At 38.4% G+C, this 27,811-nt stretch overlaps 1 protein-coding gene across 2 annotated transcripts in view; it reads left to right on the forward strand.

The window, feature by feature from the left end:
- The first annotated feature begins 16,663 nt into the window (after positions 1–16,663).
- The window catches only part of STK32B (serine/threonine kinase 32B), a 173,445-nt gene continuing 162,297 nt past the window's right edge, over positions 16,664–27,811 (forward strand). Inside the window, exon 1 of one of the 2 annotated variants that reach the window (XM_072037779.1) lies at positions 16,664–17,005. In XM_072037779.1, the coding sequence (XP_071893880.1) occupies positions 16,942–17,005 (64 nt within the window). In that variant the 5' untranslated portion in view covers positions 16,664–16,941. The remainder of the gene's footprint in view (positions 17,006–27,811) is intronic. The other variant, XM_027457399.3, reaches the window with a different exon arrangement.

Below are 27,811 nucleotides of genomic sequence, written 5' to 3' on the forward strand. Positions count from 1 at the left end.
GGGATATATTGTCAATGTTGTAGAAGTAGGGGTCTGCTCATCTGGAATATTGTACACACTCTTGACTACCTGAGGTCAAGGAAGAAAAACTCAGACCGCTGGGGTTGGCAGAAAGAAGAGCAAGAATATTCAGTGAATGAAAAAAATGGGCCAACATGGTCATCTTTCTCTTCTACCTCCCTTTCTCTGATACCCTGTTATTTTTCCAATGTTTGGGTCCTTGTCCTGCCCTCTTGGTGAAGCTGGCTGTGGGCTCCTTGGCTTGGGGCATTCAAAGCCCATCCCAGTCTTTCTTATTGTCCATTTCTTTACAGCTGCCACATGGAAGTTTTGTAACAGGGACAGAAAGGGAGGTGGTCCCTTAGACAGTCTCACACATACACATACACATCACTCTTAAGTGTAGAAATTCCGGTACACAAGGCCTGCAGAGCCCAGGAAAGCTGGAAGCTCTGCTGCTGTTTGAGTTTGGCACTGCCTCGAGTGCTGACCAGTAGACATCAATTTGGCTGATATGAAAACAGAATCTCCAGAGGCATAAAGCAATCATCCATGGTCTTCTAGGAGAGATCTCACACCTGCCTGAAACAGAATCTGAGGCCTCTGTGTCCAGCCCAGAGAAGGATCTGGTAATGCACTGACCAGAGAATTATGGTTGCCCTGCTGGAGCCTAGTCTGAATACAGCTTTAAACTATTGTGCAAGCAGCAGTACACAGCTACGCGGCACTCTCAGAAAGGGTGGGCTTGCTCCCGGGGAATGTGAGAAGCACATGTACAGGCAGCACAGCAGCTGCCACACCACAAACCACACTCAGAACGTCAACCCATTTTATTCATTAATTGTACACTAACAAAAAGGATGGCATCAACTTTGTTCACATCAAAAAGACACAGTTTCAATTCTTCCTATTGCATAATTTAGGTACATGCGCTTCTGTAATAAAACAATGTGCCGGGCAGAGAATGATAGCATTGTCTGAACAACTTTCACTCTGACACCAAAGAGAAATGGAGCGAATAAAGTCAAAGAAACTAAACAACATTCAGGGAAGTATGAAAGTGATCAAAGCCGACTCTTTGATTCTGCTTTACACATACTTATGAAAGAAGAGTTACGTTTCCAAACACAGCGTGTCAGTTCCTGATGCCAATAAACTGTCTCGGTTTAGCTTTATACTTTGATAGGAGCAAGAACAATGACAACAAAATCTTTAGTGAGATTGCCTAAGCCTTGCTATCAACTATTGAACTTGCTAGGAGAAGGCTAAATGCATTTGTTACTCTCTGAGGATGCTGAGTCCTCATTGAGAGAGGCCTGGTGTCTGGCCTGAGTAGCCCCGAAGAGGAATCGGCATTTGCAAGCATGAGGAAAAGTCCCGAGCTGATCTTTTTCTTCATTTGTATTTAATACACCTCTTTGTTAACAGACCAAACCTCAGGGGAAGAGAGCAACTTACAAAGCATGTGGAACATGTTTAAATAGTGGTTTGGAAAAGGTGCCTGATCATAGCTTTTTTATAGCTAGATGATATTGATTATTTTCCTGTATTTATTTCCCATTCTTTTCCAAAAGACACAGGCAAGGTTTCAAGGCTTCTGATCTATATGCACTAGAGTAAAACACTATTTTTTGACGTTATAATTTGACCATTAATGATGTCAAGCATGAAGCTTTTTTTATACCCTAGCAGAATGTACTCTTTTCTGTCTTTGTAAAATCTGATTTTCTCTCCATGCTGCAGCACTGTAAAGCACAAGCTGCCCAGAGGGAGGTATTTTGTTTAGCTGTGCAGACACATTCCTTCAGGAAATATTGAAGCCAAACTACACACCCCGACACACACACAGGAACTGTATTAGAAGAATTCAAACCTTGAACAGGAAACAAACAGCACTGGGCCTGGAGTCTGAACTTCAGGGCATGTTGAATTGTGTTTTTCACATTTTTTTTTGTTTTTACTAGCCAAGGCAGTGAACCAACACAGGCACTTTCCCAGCATGGAGATCAATGCCCAAGGACAGCTCTACATTCTCTGGCCATGTCAGAGCTATAAAAAAAAAATAAAAGAAATAAAGGAAAATGATTTGCATATCCAACACTTATTTGTTTTCCTCATGCGTGAGACAGACATGGCCAGCAGTAATTGTTAACATGAACCAGAATTAAAAAAACACTGAAGATTTTCTGTGATGTGAACATCTAGCATATGACTGGTGGAAAACTTGTGCAAGATGGGAGATGAGAGAAGAAATAGATGAGTGTTTATTCATTTAAGCAACATTTTCTTTTTGCTCACTGCAAGTAGAGCTAAGAGAAAAGTCAACTTCTATTTTCAGCCAAGAGGGAACCAGATTCTGACACCCCCTTAGCAGCTAGTGTCAGCAATAGGACAACAGATAGGGCAAAATTATTGCTGTTGGAGTCTGACCCTGCTTAGGAGCTGGCTTCTGCCTTAAAACAGAGCCACTCCTAGGCCAGAGCTGCTCTTAAATTGAATGTCCTTCTAGCATTTTACTTTTTAAACTTTGTTTAACTCTTATTTATGTATTTATCTTTTCATTTATTTAGCTTTTATTTATTGAACTTTTTATTTATTCAACTTTATTTAATTTGTGGGTTCCGACCACAGGAAAGAAAGACAAGACAGACTTGTGGGCTGGACACAGACAGCTTGGGTGAACAAATGTGAGGCCAAACCATGACACATGGTTTTGCAACCAGTCTCAGTGATGGCCTTCCCACCTCTGCTGCCCAAAAAAGGCCTGTGAGGACCTCTCGTTATGCCTGGAAGTGTCAGTGTCCTCCTTGCTGCTCTCTCCACTACCAACAGCCTCAAGGGGCAGCAGAGCAGAGGAAGAGCCAGAAGGTTCTGTCTTGAATGGCCACTGAAGAGGGGGAATTCACTGTATGGCTTTATTTTACCCATCATTCACATTCTCCCTCTGGCTGACAGCTTTGCCTCTTTTAAGACACATTTTTAGTAAATAAGCCTGTGTGACTTTGGTAAAACTAATAGGTAGCAGAAGAGAGGGAAGGACTATGCCTGTGTTGAACATTCAAATTTTTGTTAGTAAACAATTCTAATAATTAGATAGCAGATACTTAAAAACTAGGGTAAGACTAATGTGAATGAAGGTGTTTCTTTCCCCTAGGATTATTCTGCTGCTTAAACTGGCATTAAACAGTAGGTGTGAGAATTGTTTTCTTAGAAGAAACACAGAAACAAAGAAGAAACAAAATTTTGGATTAGACTGCTGGTACTGAGAGATTCTTCAACTGGAGTTGGTGATATTGCTTGAACTTCCAGTGCAACACATGAAGGAGTTTCAGCTGTGTCAGAGAAAAGCATCTGATGTTGACCTTTTTTTAAATTTTATTTTTTTAAAGAACTCACTGGTTAAAAGGAGAAGACAACGTTCTTTGGGGGGAACCCAAGGCCCACATCCAGCAAAACACTTATGCCAACATGAATTTAGACATACTATTGAACTCAGTAAGAGTACCCTTCTCTTTAAAACTGTATGCAAGCATGTGCCTACAGCATAGGTGGTAGGAAAAAATGCCCAGAAAACATTGTGGACAAATACTTACATGCAACTGCCTAGTCAAGCAAGTTATGCTATAGTTGACTCTGTGTTGGAGACGTTACTGAATAATTCAGAATCATCTTTAATAAGCCCTGTGGCCATTGGCCCTCCTGAAGCATACATGCCTTAGGGAATGTAAGGAATGTAATGATTTTTTCCTTTTTTATGTTTATGCGTACTTTATTTTCTTAATTCCTTTAGTCTTTTGGCTCACAGCCTCAAGCAAGGGAATGAAGCGTAGTGTTAATGTAACTTACTGGAGGATGTTTGAAGCACAGAATAAGATATTAAATGTGATTATCTACTATGCTGCTGAGAGCTTGAGACTAATTTCCAGATGACATATGTTGTTACCACTACTATACGGATTACAGCTTAGGGACCAAAGTCATAGATCAAGCACAGCTTCTATCTCAGTGGTGAACTGAGATATGTGGTGAAAAGATGATCTCTGTGTTGCAGAACTTTGCTATTACCTCTGCACACTTCTTTGTTCAACCTACTGTCATTTTTCTCCCAAGATTATTTTCTTACATCCATTAATAGCAATAGATTTTCCTTGTCTGGAAATTGCATGCCTTGCTTAGTATTTGTTTCATTAAATCAATAAGTGAAAAAATGTGTGTGTTAACATGGTAGATTCCTTGCTCTTGCATCTACTGGCATCAATGAATCATTCCCACTTCAAATTGCAGATTTAGAATGTAATCAAATATCTCTCCTTTCCAAGACAGCATTGTTACCCACACTGTGTTTCTGAGTGTTTTACCTCTGCTGGTGTTAATCATTCACACAAGCAGTTCACAAACAACTGAAAAAGTCTGTATCTGCTTTGGGTGTTGTTCAATTTTATTTTATTTTATTTTATTATTTTATTTTATTTTATTTTAATTTTATTTTATTATTATTATTTTTTTTCATACGTCATACTTAGGGCACTTGGGCTGGCCAGCTTTTCCTCCAACAGTTCTTAGAAGCACAAATGCTGCCTATGTAATTTATTTTATCTGCCAACATTTAAACAGCACATTCACTGTGTCAGTGTTTCTGAACAGTTTCTCCTGTTGGGGTCTAAATCTGAGAAGCAAATCCTCTTTGATACCTGGCCCAGAGAAGAGAGAGCTTTTTCAGAACCCAAACGCAGCACTTACCTGTCCTGCCCCAGCTCATGTATTCAGCTTCAGAAAGCCCTAGCTCAATCTGTGTTGTTAGCAAGCTGTCACACTGATGTCCATCATACTGGTACATTATAAGATGCTTGTCTGGCACTGGACTTTTTATCCAATGCCAGCCACTGGACTGTACATGCCACATACTTGACAAAAATTATTTTCTCTGTGGTGGCCTCTATCTTGATGGCACTGATGACTGAAGGGAAATGTTGTGAGCTGGTGCTTTGCCAAGTTATCCTGAGAATCCTGAGGGCACAGGGAAGGGGGAGAGCACAGAAAGAACTGGGAGAGAGGAGCCACACTGGTAAATTACCACAGATTGCATGAATACAGCAAGTAAGCCCTAGACATACATTCAACACTGCCTAAAGAAAGTACATAATCTTTTTGGCAAGTGAGTAAATGATTGCTCAAAATACAGGGAAAAAATACACTACCACATTCTTTTAATTCTTTTAAGTCTTTTAAGCATGCACAACTCCACTGCTTTAGAATTTATCTATTCTGTAACTGAACATACCTTAGCTCACTTGGTAGCAGGTAGTGAACTAGGTAGCAGGCTTGGGCAGTATATAAAGAAAAGATAAGAATAAATGAGCTGATTGTTTCTTATATTGTATCATTTGTTACTATGATTTCTATGAAACTGACCGTTTTTCTTTCCTGTCTTCTGGCCTAATAATTTTCAGTGGTCAGCTGAAACCAAACTGCTTTGAAACCAGTTAAAAAGCCTGATTACCAGACTTTTTGAAAAAAAGGATATTTGGAATGCTTTTGTGCTGGGTTTCCAGATGACATTTTCTAGCAAAACTACCGGTATGATTGTTCATGTCTGTGTCAGACAAGTGTCTGAGGACTCCAGTGAGGAAGGCACTGAGTACTTAGTGATGTGAAGAGATCAGAAGGAATAGGGAGAGAAGAGGAACAGAGAATGTTATGTGGAAGATCAGTTAGAGCACAGGCAGTGTTTACTGGTTCTCAAATTTTTGCCAGGTTTCATAAACTGCAGTGGCTGGAATGGTATGGCCCCTAGCACTCTTGCTGCTACTCTGTCCTCAGGTGGGGACCCTGATGGAAGCCACCAGGACTTGTGCAAAACCCCCGTTTGTGAACACACTCAAAAATACTTTCCTTGCCTGAAATAAGCCCCACTGACTGATGCAAGAAAAGGTCACTATTGGGCTCATAGCAGGAACAGTTTATATAAACAACATGCCTTGCCACCAACATAATTTTACCTTAGCATTTTCCCTTCTGTGCTTTTTCCCCCTGTGAGGGCTGTCGGCCACTCTGTTGAAGATTCCCGTAATTTCAGCAGTAAGCCACAGCAGGCTCCTTTCAATCAACAGCAGCAGCGTCACAGCAAGCAACACAAGTAACACGTTTCCCTCCAAGCAAGCATGCTCTGACTTCATTCAGGCACACAAATGTGCTCCAAATCCCAAATCACCATCTCCCAGCCCAGCAAGACAAAGGCTGCAAACTGAGTTGAGACAAAACAGATAAGCAAGTTGAAACATTTTTCTTCCTGCAGAAAAATAACCTTAATACTTGTACTTTGCCTACCTGTGGTAGTCTCTGCTCTTTCCCATGGTCCCGCTGTACTGTTTCTCTTCTACGGGCTGAGGGCCCAGGCCCATGGTGTGGGAAACACAACCATTCTCTGACTGGAAGTTGAGAATTCTTCACATTTCTTAGGAGATATGAAGAGACTCTGACTTTTGGGAACCATGGTACCAAAGGAAACAGCCTTGAAAAGCTGCTTTCATTGATACTGATCAAATTTTCTCTTCCAAGCAATGAAGGAAGGAACCATGGTTTCTTCACCCTTATTTCTTGAACTTCCAGTTCACAATCTGTTTAACTGCTGTAGCCTTGTTTTCCATCTGAAGGCACAATGGGGATTTCATTATACAGACAGAGAGACAGAGTAGATGCTGCAGGTCGTTGTTACTTCTGAGCATTGGCATTTGCTGAGCAGTGAGATCATTAGTAACTCCCTGCTAGGAAATACTTGCTGAGAAGCAGAAGAGACAGACATTTTCATATGCACCCCAAAAAGATACTGCTAGAAGTTCATGACATATCTAGGTGTATAGAAGCATTTATAATTGCCCATGAATGCTATTATTCTCACAAATGCAGTCTGAAGCTATTTGCAAAAATTATACTTAAAAAGAGGTAAAATCACAAATTCATACAAAAATAACACATTACATCATGCCACCAGATGTAGAAAATACTTTAGAATACAGAGGGCTGCACTGCTTTTCCTCCTGTCTTGTTTATAGAAGGGTGTAGAAAGATAAAAAAAAAAAAAAAAAAAAGAATGTCAGAAAAGACATGAAATATGTAGAACATAAAGGGTGATAAGGACAACTGTGAAGGTTGCAGTAGGTCTGAAGAATATTAAAATCTGGACCAGTTTGTCATCAGTCTAATATTTATATCAGAGCAGGAGAAACTCGGCATGAGCCCATTCTGTATTGGCATTCTTTCCTCTTCTGTCTTGACAGATTCCCTCTTGAAGAATTGGAAGAATATGAGATATATAAAATACTCTAACAGACTGTTATTATTTAAAAGTTTAATTACTTTTTAATTGACAAAATATTTTAAAATATCTAAATTGTTATCTTTAAACAAAAGCATAATTAAAATGTGAATTAAATTTGACATTAATTTACTTCTTTAAAATGTCATCACAGATTTCTCAGACAAAAATATGTTGTTGTATCTAAATCATTTTTTAAAATAAATTTTTAAATAATAAGATTTTGTGACAGCATCAAATCAATGGAATCTACAGGGCTGCAAACACTGGAGATCTTAGAAAACCACAGATGTGATGGACATAACTGATTTTCCACTTCTGTGCTGACTACACTGTGTGGAAAAAATTCCTTCCCCTTACTAACTAAGCATGACTATTCCAAACTGTGTGTCCAATTGTACTCTAATGAGAAAAAAAATTGCAGTTGTGAACGTATGTTATCCTGCAGGTTTATCTTCAGGGGTCAGGTTCATTTCTCACAGCTGATGGGTTGCTAAGGCCAGCTGATGGATACAGATATAGTCTACTTGTGGCCTGAATATTTGGACCATACTGAAGACATTCAAAAGGATGCTGCTCTTGGTTCTTCTATGCAATTTTCTGTTCGAACAATTTTTTTTCGAATACAATTTGAGGTAAGCCTGGAGTGTAACACAGAACCAAATGCTGAGTGGTCTGTATATACCAGAGACTACACCATTTTTTTTTTTCCATAAGCTGTGTTTTGGGATTTTTTTTTTTTTTCAAGAAGGAAGAAAAAAAGAAAGAACAGTAAATTCTACAGTCAGCCCACTGATACACTGCTGCATGTCCATGATATAATGGCAGAAATTTCAATGGAAGACAAAAAAAAATACAAAACAAAACAAAACAAAAACTAAAACCAACCAACCAAAACAACAACAACAAGACACAACACAGGAAATAGGGGATAAGGCCTCTTTGAAGCCTGGAGGTATCTTCTATATCTGAACTAGCAACTGGTGTAGGGCAGACCCAAGGTGCCAGATATGTAACTCCTGCTAGTTTTACCAGGTGCAATTAACTTAATTGTTCACTTTCCAAAACCATGTCTCTCTCAAGCAATAGTAGGTCTCACTCACAAAGCATGTTTAAGCCTATCCCTCCTACCTTGTCTCTTTTGCCATCCTATTGCACTGATTATGCTCTAGTGTGCATGTATTAAATGAATGTGCAGCAAATCTCTTTCTAAGGGCAGAGAGATGTGATTAAATCTGACTGGTAAAACAAACAAAGTGGAGGAAAATATACATCTCTTAAACATCTTTCTTTCAGCTACAGTCTTGTAGCTTTTTTCTGAAAATTATTATAAAGTATTATTATAAGTATTGATATTATTAAATATAAATATTAAGTATTATTATAAATATTCTAATTTCTAGGAAATTAAGGTAGTGAAAATGGTAAAATTATTACTTTCTAAAACACTTAGACAATTTGGGGTTCTCATCCGTATTGCTCAGCAGACACGTAGCAACCTTCAAACTCTGTCTAAAGGTTCTGTAGATTTGAATGTGAATTTTGCCCCTTTGCTGCAAGCTTGAACAATTCATGAACACATCTGTCAAGGCTTTACTCCACTCTGACAGATTATAGCAAATAATATTCAGCAAATAATGGTTTTACTTATTTGACAAATCTAATTAATTTTGATAATATTTCCTTCAGGTGCCACTTTTGTGAAAAAAAAAAAAAAAAAACCAAACTTTTTTTCTTTCTTTTATTGCTCAGCTCTTGGTGTACAAAATCATCATGGCTCAGTACACACCCCCTTGGACAAAACTCAACTAACATGGGCTTTCTATGTGACCTTCAGACCTCATCTGTGAGATGAGAATGCATATCTTGAGCTGTTTTAGTGCTTTATGTCTAAATTAAAGGAAGGAGGGAAGGAGGGAAAGAGAGAAGGGAGGGAGGAAGGAAAAAGAAAGAAAGAAAGAAAGAAAGAAAGAAAGAAAGAAAGAAAGAAAGAAAGAAAGAAAGAAAGAAAGAAAGAAAGAAAGAAAGAAAGAAAGAAAGAAAGAAAGAAAGAAAGAAAGAAAGAAAGAGAGAATGTGCTATAATCCTGAGAAATAAGGAGAGCTGTAAGTCACCCCGGCACCTCTATTTGGTGTTTTGCTTTAATAGTCCAAACGTAATAGCTCTAAAAGAACAGCCTCTTAACTGTTCTGCTAAGTAGGGCTCTTCATCACTTGAGCTACTTTCTGAGTTCTTGAAAGACACTCTGCAGGCTAGGAAAGATTGGGAAGTCTATAATTTTACATCAATCAATACTACTGATAAATTGCCAGTCACAAGAAAGGATGTGACAAAATACAATAGGACAAGCTATTAACAGAGAATCCCCAGTGCACCAGATATAGCTTTATTACATGAAGAAGGGAAGAAAAAAAAATCATTAAGCAGTAAAGCTTATTAAACAGCTAAGATTGAGGGGAACATAAACTACATGAGGCCAGTATGGGTTGTGAAAGAGAGCAGCTGGGCTGTTTCACTGCAGGAAAATGGTTGCAGCTCAGAGCAGCAGGGCACCCAGAACAGACTGCTCAAGGAAGCACTGGTCTAATCTGACCTCTTTTGGAATAATTACTGTGGGGGGAGGCAGGAGGTATGATGGGTTACTGACAGGTTCTTTTAGAATTTATGCTGGAAACAAGCCATTGTGTTGTTCAGGAGACACTTAGGGGCTGTATATGTCTTGTTTGCTTTTGCATTGCCCTGTTCTTCTCCAGCAACACATATTCTTCCTGACCTGTCTGTGGAAACAGTTTGCCTCCCTAAAGAAAGGGAAGATACTTCAGGTGTTTCATCTGCTCATTCCTCAGTTGTAAGTACTCTGCTTTGAAAAAAAAAAAAAAAAAAAAAAAGTACAAAAAAATCCCTGATGTAAAGACAAAGTCTGCAGTGGTCACAGATCATGAGCAGCAGGAGTGGAACTTGGGAGCCCCTGGTCTCAGTTTCATGCCCAAGCTGAACTTTGTCATGCTCAAGCACATGATGTCGCAGTAAATTGAACACAGTGAGGTCTTATGGTCTCTGAAGTGTTTTATCATATATGTTTTTACATCCTCAACTGGTTTAGAATGATCCTGTTCTGACATCCAAAATACAAAACTACAGGCTATAACCAATACACGTACAGACATAAAATGTTCTGCCCTGCTTCTTATTGATGTACCTACATGCAGTGAAGACCAATAATCAACTTTTTATTTTATCTTTTTTTGCTTAACACTGCTAACATCTTGACCCTGCTCCCATCACAGAACAGACACAGAAATTTGCCTTCTCTTTAAGTGGTCTTCAAACCTTTAGTCATACCAAGGAAGGAACTTACAAAAAAACTTTTGTCTTTTTACAAAAACAAACTTTGCCATCTTATTTCTGTGCTGAGGAAAATACATAATAAATACTAAACTGAATTTTACAGAAATGGGTAAAAGCTAGAAATGAATAAAAATGTTTATATTTTAAGTGATTTCAGTTACATACTGCAGTAAAAATTGCTAGGGTTTATCTGTGATTTAGTGTAACAGTGTCAAATCACGAGATAGGCATAAGGGACCTGATCAGACTATGACTAAAGCCAATTGCAAAAGCATGACTCGGTAGTAATGTGTCTGAACTGGGGCCAACAGTTCTGGAGCTGCAGTCATTCCTGATCTCTGATTCCAGTAACTTCAATTTCTTTTCACTCCTTGAATACACACAGGAAGTTGACTTAATTTCCACAGACAATTGCATTTTCTGAGAGACTCCAGTGGTTTGAAGACTGTTTCTAGAGCTGATGCTGTCTGGAATTGTGTTTACTGTGCATTACAGGCAAAGTATTCAGTTTTGATTACTTGGCTGGTATCACGGTATTATATAGATAAAGGATGTATGATAAGACTAAAACTTAGAAGTCCAAACCAAAAGCTCTTGCAATTTGGACCACAATGTATCCAATGTACTGCAGAATGTATTCTCCCTTCCTTAACAATTTTGGGTTCTGTACAAAGAAACAGTTCTGGTTTCTAATGCATCACTTTATGTCCAATGTATTGTAAAGCTCCTGAGGTCAAGGTCTTCTGTGATTTCCCAAGCTTAGCTCTCCAGGAAACCCCAAGTTTCTCCAGGAAACTGTGCAGCATGAGCACAGTGCATCTGCGAGAGGTGAGGAAGAAACCCAACCCAGTGATGTTTGTGACGCAGTGCTCTTAACCACTGTGGACACAAAGCAGCTGAAACCCTTGTACTCTCTGGAACTTGTAAACGAAATGCAGGATAGAAAAGCTACCAGAAATTTTGTTGCATCTGGGAGACCTTGACCCTTAGGGATTTTTTGGAGTCTGCTGGCATGAAATATTAGAACTGCATAAGATCAGTGAACCCTGGTGTTTTCAGCAGAAGCTTAGCTGGGATCAGACACTTTCTTTCTCTCCTGAAACAAGTCTCAGCATACAGAAGGTCTCTGAGTAAAGGCTAAAGCTGTGCTGAGATCACACTGATGAAATGCAAGTGAAGCAGCTGGCTAGCAGCTTTTTATAAAACTTACTGAATGTTGGTCTTGCTGTACAACATGGCTACAAGTCTATTCCATACTCCATTAACTTTTCTAAGGAAAAGGTTCAAACCTCTCTAAGTCTTCTTGCAAATGCATGCCTGGATGACCCATAGGAGGATTGGTTCAAACTCTGCTCAAACCTTCATTATGCTTTACATCTGTGTCTTGGGGATAGGAGTTAGGGCTGTTGGGGAAGGAGCAGCTGGGAGAGCAGTTTGGGAAGCCAAATGAAACCACTATCTTGCAAGGTCATAACTCTAACAAAGTAAAGGGAGCTTTGATCTGTGCTCTGACCAATTCTTGCAGCTTGACACTTGTGTGAGCATACCAGGTGATGCCAATTAGATTCACTGTTGCTCATGGTAAACCTCAATAAAGCTACAGTGTTTTAACAACCTCCTGATAGAACCTTAGGAGAAACAATTTCTTTCAGAGTCATCCAGGGATGAAATAGGAAATTTACATAGGTTTTGACATTTCTTGGGAATAGCAACCCTGAAGAGTGAAAACTGTTGGTGTCAATGTGTATTTCAGGTTCTTGTCTATTGCTGGCTTCTTTAGTGAGTAATCCCAATACATAAAATTCTCAAAACACACATTGTAAAGGGTAGAGGGCATGTTCCAACAGTGAACTACAGAAAAGATCGGTTTACTTTCTGATTTCAGTATCTTCTGACTTTAATCACATCTTAGTGGGCTGAATAGGGTGGAGCAGCAGATGTGATTTGGAAGGAGTTTGGCGGCTTTAGCACTGCCCTAGCTGCCCCCTGGTCAGTATCTATAGCAAGCTTACTGTGCTCCAGAGCAAAGTGAAAGGAGTTGGTTTAAACTGCAGGTCCTATTTTCATGCTGAACTGAGAACTTGACTACAATGGAAGATTTCTAACTACTTAACCTGCTTGGACTTTCTCCTGAGAACAAAGCTGACAACATCACCAGTTAGTAGTTCTTGGTGAACTGGAAAAGCAGTAATATTTGTGCTCCTCCCTCACAGATTCCCACTTTAAAAATCCTACATCCTCTTGATGAGCATGGCTGTGCTCTTTTTCTCTGCTATGTCAATGAGAACTTACAGCAGCAACTCTGACTCTTTTCAGAAAAGAAGCAAGTAGAGGTAACCAGCTCCATGTGGGGACCCTACTGGTTTCCAAGAAGGGGACTATTTTTAACCCATCATCTTTCATTTTAAAATAGTCATAATCATAAAGATAAGATATTTTTTAATACCTTGTTTGTTAACTCTGAGGAAGTATTCAAGCTCCAAAATGTCAGTGTAAACACTCTGCAATTTACAAATATTAGCATATCAACAGGATATGCTTTGAAATCAAGAACCGTAAGGTCACCCTGTAAGTCTCATCAGAAGCATTTTAATACAAAAGCTGTAATCACAGAATTACTGACTTTAAACTACTAAATTCCCTAAGGGAAGTTTTATAGTGCAAAGGAGTGTAATCATGTTTGATTTTCTTTATTGCTAACTCTGCATGAAGATCTGGAAAAAAAAAATCACTATTAATCTAAGCCAGATAACATAGGCCTTAAATGAAAATGTAAAACAATGTTTTAAAATGATGTTCATGCTGATTACAGCTTCTGGTTTACGGGGAAAAAAAAAAAAAAAAAACAACAAAAAAAAGTCTACTAAAATGTCCTTTTTTCCTACTGTGTTTCTGCATATACTATGCCGTGTTTATGTGCTAAAAATAAAACACCTTTTTAAGATTAGAACTTGGTTTATCTAAAGCAAAACCTGGTGATCTTTTAGGAGAGCAGATAAGCATGGGAATTTGGATTTGGTTCTGGTCTTCAAAGACTTACAAATTTTGACTTCTTGTAGCTTAGAAATCTCTGTTCCAGAAGAGTAAATATTGAATTATTCTGAAAAAAAATAAAAATAAATCAGGCTTCAGAGAGTTTTGTTGATACATATGCTGTTCTGATATGGGATTTCAGACTTATTTTTGATTTACAAAAGCAATTGGAAAAACACATGAGTAATTATTCCCGAAGAATTGTTGCTAAATTTGGAGAAGATGCAATGGCATTCAGTTTGTTTTGAATAGCATTAAAAAAAAAAAAAAAGAGAGAGAGAGAAATACTGAAGTTATGTGACTGTTCAGAATCCAGAACCATGTGAAGCAGTTTATATATTCTAGGCTTGATATTACTCATATTGAAATTACTGGAAAATTGCCATTGATTTCCTTGAGTCTTTGCTGGGCCTTGAGCACACATCTGGCCTTGATGCCCTCTGTTCCATTGGACACCATTAAGAAAATAACATTTGATTTAGCTGCAGAAATGCTGATGCTACCAGGAAGCTGGTAAGTGTAGTCCAAACAAATCTTTGTTTGGAACAAAAGCACTGTGGCAGTGAATATATTGTATTGCCTTTAGAACAGCACAATTCTTGTCAATTGATCTTTTTTTGGTGTGTTTTTTATAGCTGACTGTGAAGATAATATCTGTCAATATTCAAGTGCAGGAGTTATAGAGGAACATAAAGTTATCAGTAAATAAGTTGTGAATGAATAGCTCATTCATACTTTATTAATATATGTTAATTTTTCACATCTTACATTAACACAGTGTGCTGTTCGTCTTAACTGCCTAGCTATGTTGATGTTTAAACATAAATCAGGAGTTTACACAAACGAAGGGAAAATGGATTGAAAAGCTGTAACAATCCAAATAGGAGTCAAAAAGACATGTCAGTCTAGTAGGAATGACTGACATAATGAACATAATGACTGACATAATGAACAGAGACAACTCACTGCTCTGCAAGTTGTTAGAACTATTTCGGTTCATAGAGGGTCTTGTCATATGAAGTCATGAAAGATGTTTCAGAAGACTCATTAGGTTCTCAGTCCATAAGGAGGACACCTCTTGGATGCTGTTTGGAGTAATTTTTTATGACTTCATATTTTCTGCATGCAAAGCAATCCCAAACTGCTCCTGCTCATACCATGTCTATATTCTATGAATGTGTTTCTCGTGCACAAAATAATCACATCAAAGATTGGGGGTTTACTGGCAAATTAGTTATTCTTCCCTGTATTTGGAATGTCACTTTAAAGTCCTTTCACAAGAATTTAAGCAATTACATTAACAGGATGTAAGCCCTTGGCTCAGTTAGAAGGTAACTCTTAGCAGTTGAAATGTGTTAAACTATAAATGCAGTTCTCCTTTGCTAATGCAAAAGGAAATGGATTAACTTAAAGCACCATGCTGAAAGGCAGTGATTTCTATATGCTACTTCTATCGTCTGCTTGAATGAACATAACCTCAGTAACATGATATTACTTCTGTTTTTTGACTGGATGACTAAAGCTTTGAATGGGTGAGTAATAAACAAAAGAATAACAAAGAGCAAGTGATGCTTTCCAGACAACATTTTAGATGAATAGTTATGGATCAATGTTTTGAAAGCTTCCCTATTTTGCACACACTTTTACATGTAAATAGTGGCAATCCAGATAATTAAGTATGGGATATCAGCTGGTGATACAATCTGTCCATGTCTACTTATGGAAAAATTTCACTAGGTCTGAATTTATCAGCTCTCTGGATTTGTAGATGCTGCAAGCTCTGAGCTCACAGCCACACAGCTCAGGGTCTCACCCACTGCATTCAATTCTAATCAATCTTTCCCTGAAAGGTTACAGCAGGATTATATTGGGTTCAAAGACAGATGATGCAAGTAACACAGGTAGTTAAAATCGTAAGCAGAGAGACTGAAAGTTCCCATACTTTATATAGATTTTTTTTTTCCCCCCAAAAAATCAGTTATTCTGAAAGAATGGTGGTAGATACCACAGGAGAACATTAGAGCCTCTTTACTTATTTGTATGAAAATACACGTCATTTGACTCCTATCACTTTCATCTCTTCACCCATTGTGAAGAAACCAAAAATGCAACAAATGCAACTCCCATTTGGTTTTTATTCTCTGGGTTTATCCTACAGGAACTGCCCAAATTTCAACTTCGATACAATAACAATGTAGATATGCTTTTCACCTGTTTCTCTTTGGCACAAATTTCACAAGAAATCGTTCCTATTCGCCTCAAAAGCTGTGAATGGCAGTAACATTTTCAGAAGCGGGGGCTGGCGGGCTATTTCCCTCTGTAAATACCACCAGCAATTCTTTGCCGGGGGCCTACCGGAGCCGCCGGGCCGGGGAACATCCCGGGGGAATGTCCGGCCGGCAGGTGGCGGTAGGGGGCCGTGCCGAGCCGTGCCGGGCCGGAGCATCCCCGGAGCATCCCTGCAGCCGCCGCTCCCCAAAAGCCGGGGGCTGGTCCCAGGGGAAGGAGAAATGGAAGGGAAATTTCCTCTCTTTTCCTCATCCCCTTTATGAACTCGGGGAAGTTCGGCCAACCGGCCCCGCTGATACCCCCACCGCATCCCCCCCAACACACACTTTCCCAATCCTTAGCGGGGAGGGAAAACAAGATAATCTCGACCCAACGCAGCACCCCACAACCCCCCACCCTCCTCGGGTGCCGGGAGCCCCCAGGTGGCGGTGCTGGTGGTGCTTTGCTCCTCCGCGAGGCACTGATGCCCTCCCTAGCAGGCGGTGCCGCCGGGGCAGCGCAGGGCACGGATGCCGGCCACCCTGCGGGTGGCTTCGCGCTCCCCAGAGGGGGTCTGGGAGGAGAAAAAGCAGAGGGAGGATCCGCGAGGATCCAGGTAGATCCAGCTTTTACCGCTCACCAAAAGGCACCAGCAGCAGGACCTCCGCCTCCTCCCTCCCTCCCTCCTTCCCTCCCTCCTCCCCTAACTCCCTCCCTTCCCTGCCCCTCCGCGATGAGAGCCGGGCCAAGTCCCTGCGAGCCAGCAGCGAGTGCTGCCAGGGGCGCTCGGATAGCTGGCATGTCGCAGGGTGACCGCTAACCCTGCCTACCGAGGCTTCCCCCGGCCGGGCCGGGCCGGGCTGGGACCACGGCGGCGGCGGGCGGACGGACAGACGGACGGGCGGTCGGGCGGTCGGGCAGCTGCCCCGGCCCCGGGGTGCCTGCCGGCGCGCCCCGCGGGATGCTGGCGGCGGGGGATGCGGACTAACATGGGGGGCAGCCACTCCCACAGGGCGCCCGTGTTCGACGAGAACGAGGACGGTGAGTGCGGAGCTGTCCGAGGTACCCCGCCGAGCCCGGGTGCTGCCGGCCTTGGGTTATCCTAGGGGCCGAAGGCAGCATCCTCACCCTCAGCAGGGTGCCGGCAGCCTTCCTCCGGTGAGGCGTTTTGGGTAGATCCTCCAGCGGACTGTTTTCTCCCGGGTAAACTCCCTGGGGAAGAAGGAGGGAGAACCCACCTTTGTTTAGCCAGTCGCTCTCATTGCGTAGGTTTTTGCTTTTATCCGAGCTAATCTGGAGTCTAGCACGCCGTGCTTGTGTTTTAAACACATGGCAGGTAACTTCATAAACGCGTTTGTGAACTGGAATTGTTTTGGAGATGGATGCCTGCTCTTGTTTTAATTTGTAGTTGAGTCTTTGCCCACCTCCCCTTTCTAAATGGTGGTGTCAGTCACCGTACTTCTACAACCACCTTTACTTTCTGAAACTTTTTTTAGCTTGTGCAATTATTTTGAGATCTCCCCCTCTCCCACTCCCCGCTTAGATAATATGTCAGAAGAAAGTGTATCCTGCAAAGTTTTTGGAAAACAATGGGAAAGTTTGCATAAAACATGTTGTCTCTTCACTTCTATGTGTCTCCATGTCATTTTTATATAAAGATTATGTTTATCTGGGATTACGTGACCGTTTCAATTTCAATCATTTTGGCTTTTAAAGCAAAGAAAACACAGAACTTTGAAGAATCAGCTATTTGCATATTATCGTTAGAAATGTTTTTAACATTACTTATGACATATGTGTTGTTGCAGATCTGGACAATTAAGACTTATTTCTGAATATATTCCTTTCAGCATAGTTCCTATTAAATTTTACTGAGAGGTGGTTGTGCCTCAGCAGACTATCACATTGTTTTGCCTTTCTGAGGTTGGTGACAACTCAGAAATATTTATGCTCTTCCCTGTAAATTCAGGACATATGGAAATAATTGTATAGTTTTGCTACTGTGGAGGAAAGATATTAAATGCTTTTAAAGTGTTTAAAAAGGTGAATGCATATTTACTTGTATTTAAAACACAGTTATCATTCCCTAATGCTTGACAAACCTTGAAGAGGTATTTGGTGAGGTTTGGTTTACAAGACTTCATCATTTGTGTAGAGAATGGGACAGATTGTTCAGTAGTGTTGTACTGTGACGCCATAGCTGTTATTTTCCTGTACTGACATAAAATTTCAGTCATTTACTATAGGTCATGCTATGTAAACAAGTGAGAGAGAAAGAAACCATCCCCTGTTATAAAGTTCTAGTGTTGTAAAATTCTAGTGTTGATCATTTACAATTAGTCGTGTAAATCTTGATGCAGCACCCAAGACTGAAAGCAGTGTTAATCTTGTCTAGATACCCTAAGGTAAAAAAAACAGCCATGCCTCCTACCTCCTTTGCCTTTGTATTTTGACTGAGCTGTCTTGAGTTAACAGGTTCTGTGAATTATTACCTCTTTTTTTTTTTTTTTTTTTTCAATGAGACAAGATCTGGTCAGTTTTTGAACAGAATGAACAAAGTTCAATAATGAATTACTACAGAGAAGACTTCCTGCCACTTTGTTCTTTTATCTTCAGGAAAACATTACTGTAGTGCAGCCATTACTAAGACCTAATAAAAACAAGAACATAAAGTATTTATGGATTTCTATTAGGTCATTATTTATTCTTTGCTTGTTCACCACCACCCCCCATTATGAATATTCCTAACATTGTCTCTTTTTGCTTGTAAGATATCATCCTTAGCACAACCATCTAGTACAGAAGAGACAATTGCTTTGGAAAAAACAGCCTATTTTCTATACTACATATGAATTATTATTCAGGATGGATTTTTTCCAAGTGCCTAAATGATATAGGAAAATATCCCCTCTTTTAAAATCCATCTTGCAAGTTTTAGTCCAAAACCAAACAGCATTTCATATTCCCCCTAGCAACTACAAGAGTCATTGTATTTCATGGCATTGGACTCAGTATGAAAATTTCAAAAAACACTGTAGCAAGAGAAACTAGATTTGTTTCTTGAGACAGTATAATTTTGCTCAAGTGACAATACTTACCAATTCAAATAAAACTAGAATAAATGAGTTGTGTGTGAATATGTAGGTATAATAAAAAACAAGCTATTTAAAGTATTGTGTACAATGTCACAGCTGCCTCAATGAGAAAAATGAGCAGAAAAAAATATTGTCATTTTCTGTTCATACATAAAACATGTATCCGTCATATGCCAGTGACAGATGTGGAATAAAACATGAAATTTGGAAGAGGCTTAAAACAATTTATTGTCACTTTGTAAATCATAGAAAAAGTTGCATATTCAGTGTACCATTTAACAAAAAAGTATATGGAAATAGTACTCAAAGAGCAGCCTGACAAGCCTGTTCCAGGGTTACCACTCATGCCTTCTGTCTAATCAGGATAGGTGTTGATCCATTGAGTAGAGCTGAAAAATATAAATTGTGTGTAGATTTCCCACTGTGCTTATGATAGACAAAAATAATCCACCCAGAAAGCTGGAAGGCATGCTGGAAGCCATGTTGTTCCCAGTTATCTGTTATACTGTAACCTATCATTATTGTACATTGATCTTTTCAAAGGCCACAAAATACAGCATTTTTAAACTAGCTATATTTGTTCTCTATGTCCTATTTTTGTTAGAAGAATCTTGTAGAACCTCACTCTTCAAATGGGTAGAAACATCTGCTTTCTCGATTAAAAGTATTCTTGACCTATATAAGATTTATGTTTATTTCATCTTTATTTTTGTTAGCTTAAACAGTTCTTCACCCTCCATGATGACTACTCTGTGTTGACAGACAATAGTAAAAGTCTCCTTTTATTCTTTGTTTTGTAAGAAAACCTCTCCTAGTTTTCTCTTGTTTCTCCCTCTTTTTCATATCGTGTCCTGCATCTCCATGTACTTGAACTCATCTCAATTACACACAGATAAGCTAAATTATACACAGAATTATGGGCAAGTTTTCACCGGAACCTTGTACTGGAAACAGTATCTCCTGATCTCTACTGGAACTTACTTTCCCAGTATGGCCTAAAACAACATATGCCCTTTGCATGGACATGTCATATGGATAGTTCATGGTCATTGTGAACAATTGGCTGATTAGTACCACGTTCAGTAATTTCCACTGATGAGCTCCAATCTACAGCAGGAATTTTTGGTGTTCCTATGTATATTACCTTGCATTTTGCACTGACGTGGACTAAATTTAGTCAATTTCTCGTATTCAGATTCTCACTGAATCTAACCTCAAATCTTTCCTTGTGATGCTCTGACTGTCTGTTATTTTAATAATGTTTTGTATTATCAAAACTCTCACTAACTCAATAGCAGTTTTTAAGTCCACTGAATATTTTGTTGACATATTAAATTGTATCATTTCCAGACCCCATCATCTTTGCTGTTATCATAGAATCATAGAATATCCTGAGTTGGAATGGACCCTTAAGGATCATCAAGTCCAACTCTTGACACCGCACAGGTCTACCCAAAAGTTCAGACCATGTGACTAAGTGCACAGTCCAATCTCTTCTTAAATTCAGTCAGGCTCGGTGCAGTGACCACTTCCCTGGGGAGCCTGTTCCAGTGAGCCTGTTCCAGGGAGCCTGTTAACCCTCTTCAGCCTGATAATTCTCTTTTCAAAATAATATTGTGTTTGGTATCTGCTGTCTTGTATTTTGTCAGATAATCCTCATCTTCTTCAGCCTTGCTTATGCTTTCACTCTACTAAAATTCAGAAAAATGAAATCTAAGACACGTGTACCATATACAATATGAGTTTCTCATCAAATAAAAGTATTTTATTAGTCTCATGCATCAACTTTTTGTAGACTCATGCTGATTTTATCTCATTTTTTTTTTCTTCTTAGCCTAGGTTAAAGCACAACAAGAGCTAGGAAAATCCAGTAAACAGAATACTATATTTGCCTAAAATTTACACCCTTGCTAAGAAAGGTCAATGGAAAAAATATGCTTCATTTCTTGATTTTCATTACTGTATAGTTTGGATAGACCATTATGTTTATGTTTGGTGTAGCAGCACCACTACCTCTTTTCAAAGCTAAACGCTTTAATGGGTTGGAATTGCAAGATTTTTTTTTCCCCAGACATTTTAAATTGTCTTCAAGCTAGATACTACACAGTTGTGTACTCAGCTCAGTATGCAGAAAAAAGGAAAACAGTTTCATTTTGATTAATGTTGCTGAAGCAAGAGAACTTTGACTCTCTTTATCTTGAATATTTCCTCATAAAGAAAACAGAACAGCTATCTTCTCCGGAATATGTGTTTCCAGAGGGAAGGAAAAGGAATATATCTTTCCTCAGATTCAGCTCCTGGGAAATAACAGTAAGTTCATAAGAATAGCAATAGAAGGTTGTGAGGAGTATTCACCATTGGTAAATGTTACTTGCAAATTTTCAGTAAATATCATAAGTAACAAAAATGTTAGCAATAACCCGGTGAGTCTAAGGAATATCTTTCATGTTAGATCTGCTTGACTGTGCTCTATTAAAACTTTAATGATATTTAACAGTTGAAAGTGAAATAGTAAAAAAGAGTCATTTACTACTAACAAGTAGTAATAACACTTATTTGCCTATGTGATGGTGGAAGATATACAGAGAAGGATAAGAAACAGAAGTGTCAGAATCTAGAAAGTGAACTGATATGGCAGATGCATTTGTGTTTGACTATTTGGGGCTTAACAAGTCAGTTTTGCTAAAGTGGCTTTTATAAACAAGTGGGCTGAACTTTTTAAAAGCTTGCTTTTATTTCAGAAAAAGTCACTTTACATTTAAAGCAAACATGTATTTCCAAAGAACCTTTCACTAAGCATCCCGAAGCTATAAAGCTTGAACATTCCATTGCAGAGGTCAGTGTGTCATGCTATGCCTCAGTACTATAATCTCATATGAGGGAAATGAGGCATAGCACCATGCCTTGACTTATTTCTACATGGCCAGTCCATGATTCCCTGTGGTGCTTATGTATGTACTTCAATCAAATGCTGAAGTCCCACTGCCTCCCCTTAGTCATAGGGTTTCATTCTGCTGTAGTGTCATACTTATAGAGCTCAATAGGAATCTTATGTTAGGAACTTTAAATTCTAAATTGTAATTTCAAATTGATTTCAGCCTCTCCTGCTTAGAAAAGCCTTTAGCTTAAATGAAGAATTTTAAGTTGTTGCTGAGTTGCAGAAAAAGTCATTATTAAATGACCAGCTGTTCAAAAGACCATCTTTTACTAGCAGTGTAAAAAAATAGATACATATCCTAACGAAAAGGCTCGCAAATACAGATTCAGGTAGCTAAATTCAGAGCATAATGGCTGAGTTTATATAAAGTACTGTGGAAGCTGAAGATCTATAAAAGTGACACAGGGAAAAAATGACACACAAGGGTTTCACTTGGAACCAATTTAAAGCCATGGTTAAATGTCAAAATGAGTTAGATTCAAAATAGAGTATGCAGTGTCCAGTTACTGTCAGTGATATGACAGAGCTCTTCAGCCTGCCACCATAAAGCTGTAATAGATAATGTATGATACATCTACCTAATAACTGTAAAGAGCTCAAATCACAATATGAACAACATAGTTTTTTTTTTTTTTCTATTTAATAAGATATAGCCCTACATTACAGTTATGTGTGAAATAAGTCAAAAAAAAGGGTTTAAAATCTAAATAAGGCTTGATATATGGGGTCTGTCCATGCAATTGCTACAGCAGGTTATGTAGCATTTTAATTTGTCCTTTTGAAAGCTGAATATTCCAATTCCCTTTTAGAACTGAATTGGGTAGGAATACATTGTCATTTAAAAATCTTCCATGTCAAAAAATAAAAAAAAAAAAAAAAATTAAAGATTAACCACAGATTTTGAAGTCATTGTTTTATGAAAGCGTTTAATAACCAAAATCCAAACCATTTTATTTTTACATTTTGTTTTATGACCATGTTGGATTATGCAATTTTATTTTTTATTTATCAAACTTTAAACTTCAATTCATATAGTACAATATAATTCAGAAAGCCTGATGCTTGTTAGGGCCTCTGTCTTAGATAAAGGTGTTGTGCCAGTCTCTGCTGCTGCTTTTGTAGACTTCCAGAATTTACACAGGTTGTTGGTGTGGCACCTACCTCTGAGAGTGTTACAGAATTTCTTTGTGGCTTGTTATGTAAGAAGTGTGAGTATATAGGACAGTATTTAGGTAGCATTTATTGATGTATGTGTTATATAGTGTGCCTGGAACTCAGGATATACTTTTGGGGTAACTGAATATAAATAGTTCAAGGCTAACCAAGCCTCAAGATAAGCTTAGAGAATCCAAATCAAGATCAGGACAAAACTCTGAATGTTAAAGGAACTGTGATAAAACAAGATTGCTATCTAAATCAGCACCACTTCTTTTGCAATCACTCCTTTACAAATTCATAAATTATGTCTCCCATATCTGCCCATGGATGACAGTTACAAGTCCTGCTCCTGCAGCTGTGCTGCTGTGGTGTTCTGTGCCAAAAGAACAGGCTTTCAGAGAGCTGGGTTCTACAGGACTAGAGAAGCTGAAAGGTGAAAGAAGCAGCAGACTGGAAAAATAAATGTTCCCAGACTGGCTTTTAGTTTGCAGGGGACTGAGGGTTGTGGGGGAGAGAACCAACAGTGTAACAGGTTTAGGCACTTGTAATGTCAATTTTATAAGCTTAAAGAATAGCATGAGCTGGAACTAGAAGTTTTAAATTAACCTGAAATTAATACGTAATCAACATCCGAGTATCTCTTTGCTGACTTCTGTGCAAAACTTCAGAAGAAAGCTGTCTTAGGAAAACTTTCTTATGAAGTGAGATTGCCTGTAGAAAAGTATCTGAAAAAGCTTGATTTTCTCACAGACATATGGTGTTTGAATATATGGAGATATAACTCTAGAGTATGGCTCTACTCCACAATTTTGTACTCACTCCTAGATGCATTCAAAAGACCAATCTTCTGCCAGGGTAATTGTCAGGCTGGTTGCATTCATTCTTCTGACACCTTTCCATAGGGCAAGCTGAAAAAGGTGTACCTCCTCACAGCAGGCTCTGCTGTGACATCCAGTGGGTCATTGGTTGCATTTGGCACAAAAGCAAAAGACTTCCCTGATGTGGGTGTGTGGACATGGCTTACAAAGCCAGCAATAACATGAGAATGCAGTTTCTTGTGAATCTTGAGTACCATATATGGTGGTTTTACTCTGCCGTACAGCTAAACTCCAGCACAAATGTTCTCTCGCTCTCCCTCCTCAAAAGAAGACCAAGAAAATCTTTGGAGAAAAAATGAGGAATTATGATCTTACTCACGAATACTCAAAGAAAATAGGCCTGAATTCCATCCGGATTATCAGGATTATACAGACTGTTCTGAATGTGAGTGTGAGAATGAAGAAGGGAGGGATTTTACTGGCCGAACACAAGACACTTACTTTCATCTAGAGTCTTCCTGAAACAACAAGGCTGGGAAAGCATAAACAGAAACCTTCCTGATGCTAACTAAATCTAGTGGGCAGTGGAATCGGTGACCAAGTACTGCAAGGCAGAAAAGAGGAAAAGATTGCCAGGTTCATTTTCGTGGTTCCACAGTATTTTGAAGTAGCTGGAGTGAGCTAATGTTGAGGTGGCAGGGAAGGTGTAGAGGAGAAAAAGATGTTCAATCCACGCAAAACAAAAATTTCTGAGGGTGTATGCAAGAGAAAAGAATGAGAACTTCAAGATCAGATTAGTGGAGCTCAACAGTATTTTACCATGGTGAAAAGGGAGAAATGACAAAGCTCAGCAGAATTACCCAGTGAATTCAGCAGAAAAAGCAGGGATTTCTGGAGGGGATAGACCAGCAGTGTAAGTAGTAAGCAGTGTGCACTGGCCAGTTCAGCTGACCTGATGTCTCTTGAGCAAAATTCTGCTTAATTTCATGAACTAGTTAAGTCAATTACCTTAAGCTACATTACCTAATGCCTAATGTAAGCCTATGTTTAGCTGTTGATGAATTTGCTGATGTATTTCTGAACACTATATACATATGTATACATAAGCTTCCCTAAAACAGGAAAAGGCAAAAGGTCATTATTATATAAAGATCAAAATCTTGTGCTGGCAATAAACACTTTTCCTAACTAAATCTTATCCTAAATTTCCTTTGACTCAATCACATTTTTACAAGTAGAGCAAATAAGGGGTGTTTTCAGAAACAGAATAGGCTAACGTCTGTGTATTTTCCTTTTTTGTTAAAGAAGAACAAAGCTGTCTTGCTGTCTGGGGTTCAATCTCTCATACAGTAACTATTCTGAAGAATTATACTGGCTTTATTTGTCTGCATTTGATGCCAATATTTCTCATAATTACTTTATGAGTAATACTTGTTCATATCACACAATATCTTCAGATGAGTGCCTATGAGGCTCAAGACGCCTATACCATCTCAGTATGCAAGGAGGCTGAGTATTTATAATATAGCTATCAGGACCTAGAGCTGATTCTCTTAATACTGTGTCTCATGGAACATATGATTTCGTTTTAAATTATGAGAATTTAACATTATACTGTATACATTACACCTTATGTGTATACAGTATAACATTATACTGTACATTTCAAGTTCTTAATCTTTATTTTAATATTTTGGAGGATGTAATAGATGGGCTTTTATTGTACTTCCTGTGTACAGAGAGATTTTGGATAGATACTAACACTTTACTCTTATAAAACACAAACAAATTTTCAGAGAAAAGAGGAAAGAAGAAAGGTACCTGTTGCTTCACAGATGAGTACTACCAGTCTTTCCTTTTCACATTCTTTGCTTAACAGAATCTTACAAAAATAAAGAAAGTGCAACACGTTACTTGTTTTCAGGAAAGTCTTAGTGAGTCAACATTATTCTGAAGTGTTCAGCAACAAGGGGCTCTAAGAATATGGTTGTACTTTCATGTCACGGAAATGAGGACTTTCCTCCTTTTATTCCCACACCCATTTTCTACCCCAAGAGCCAGAATTGTTTGCACTGTAATTATCTGATCAGCTGATCAGTCTGACCTTATCTTTATCTTCTATATTTCCACATTGACTCTTCTCAAAGCATGTGTTTTCTTAAGGAAGTCAAGCAGTCTAAATGAACAAGGTAGGATTTGTAAGGCAATTTAACCATTTTGATTTTAACTGTTGGAAATTAGAACTCTGTAAAAAGCATCCATTGAATCACAGAATCATGGAATATCCCAAGTTGGAAGGGACCCACACCCGCACCACACAGGTGTACCCAAAAATTCATAAAAGTCTGACACCTCTACTTAAATTACCTGGATCTAGAGACTGTCAGCTTTCAGTATTTTCCAATCTGGCCTTCTCTGTCCATCAGGAGATTTAGCAGTATGCACGCATGAATGCTTACTGGATATTGCAGTTTATTGTACTTGTATGCAGTCCATCAAGGTTCTTTTTTCATTTTTGTGTATGTTTAATTTCTTCTCAGACTCATGGAAGATTCTTTCTATCTATAATCAATGTTTCTTCTACATCCCTTTTCTGTGATCTCTGTCACAAGTCTTGACACAAGACTATTAAATTCTGTAAATCTTTTATTCTTAAAAATGTTTTACCCTATTTTCTGACATGCTTATTAAATGCAATATAATCACATAAGTTACTTTCATTTATTCTATAATCAACACAAAGACATTTTCCTTTTAAATTAAAGGAACCCCTCTTAGAATATAATTACACAACATTACTGGAGTTGGTGACAGCCTATTATTCAGGTTTCTAAGGCTTTAATAGTAACTAATCATGGTTGATGAAACTGTAATTTATTTCCCAAATTTTATATCCTTGAAAGTGTTTTCTTCATAGTATCATATCATAGAAGTCTGTATTTTATATTTCATTAATCCTTTTCTACAGTTTTTGAAAATATTTGTTTTGTATATATTCTATCAAGTCAACCCTACATTTTTGTTATCTGACTCAAATTTAAATATAAATTAATAATGCACTTTTTAGCCTCCTACTTCTATTTGGCAATATTTTCTCATTTTCTGTCTCTGTCTCTGTCTCTCTCTTTTTTTTTTTTTTTTTTTAATTTCAGTTCTTTGAAGTTTGAAAACTTTTGGATAACTGCTAAAGCTGATATATTTTTCTGTCCTGTCATTTTTAGCTTGGTTTTATACCAAGGAAAATAGAGTGCTAGCTGTGTCAATGTATTACTAACATTATTCTGAATGACTGCTGTATTAAGTAAGAGAAATACATCTATGAGGAAATATACACCAATGGATCACACAAAAATATTTTTATTTTTTATTTTTGTTCCTTACAATTGAAATAATAGTAGGGGAACACCTGCCATTCCTTATTTAAGATCTAAAAATGCAAACTGAGTTAATCCCCCCAGTAATTATTATTTCCTTATGATATTGTTCTGCCTCTCTTGCTGAGCGATAAAAACTATTCTTAGTTTTCATTCACTGTTTCCTGTGATTAGCTATTGCCCTGATAAAACAGAGATGTAATGTAATTGTGAAATTGCCATTAGCCTCCTGAGTGTCCTCCATGTCTCTGAAACCAACCTCTGCTTTTCCCTGGATTGCTTTCTCATTATGTTATGACTATGTGTTTATGTCTTTTGGGGTTAGGTTTAGATAAATCTGTTCAATCTGTAAAGCCTGAAAACTCTTTTGGAACAATACTGCACCTTAAGCACTGTGATTTGCTACAAAAGACTTGAAGTCAAAGAACAAACTAATCAAAAGATTCTTTCTAAGAAGTAGGAAA

Source organism: Anas platyrhynchos, chromosome 4, assembly GCF_047663525.1.
Source record: "Anas platyrhynchos isolate ZD024472 breed Pekin duck chromosome 4, IASCAAS_PekinDuck_T2T, whole genome shotgun sequence".
Classification (NCBI taxonomy): domain Eukaryota; kingdom Metazoa; phylum Chordata; class Aves; order Anseriformes; family Anatidae; genus Anas; species Anas platyrhynchos.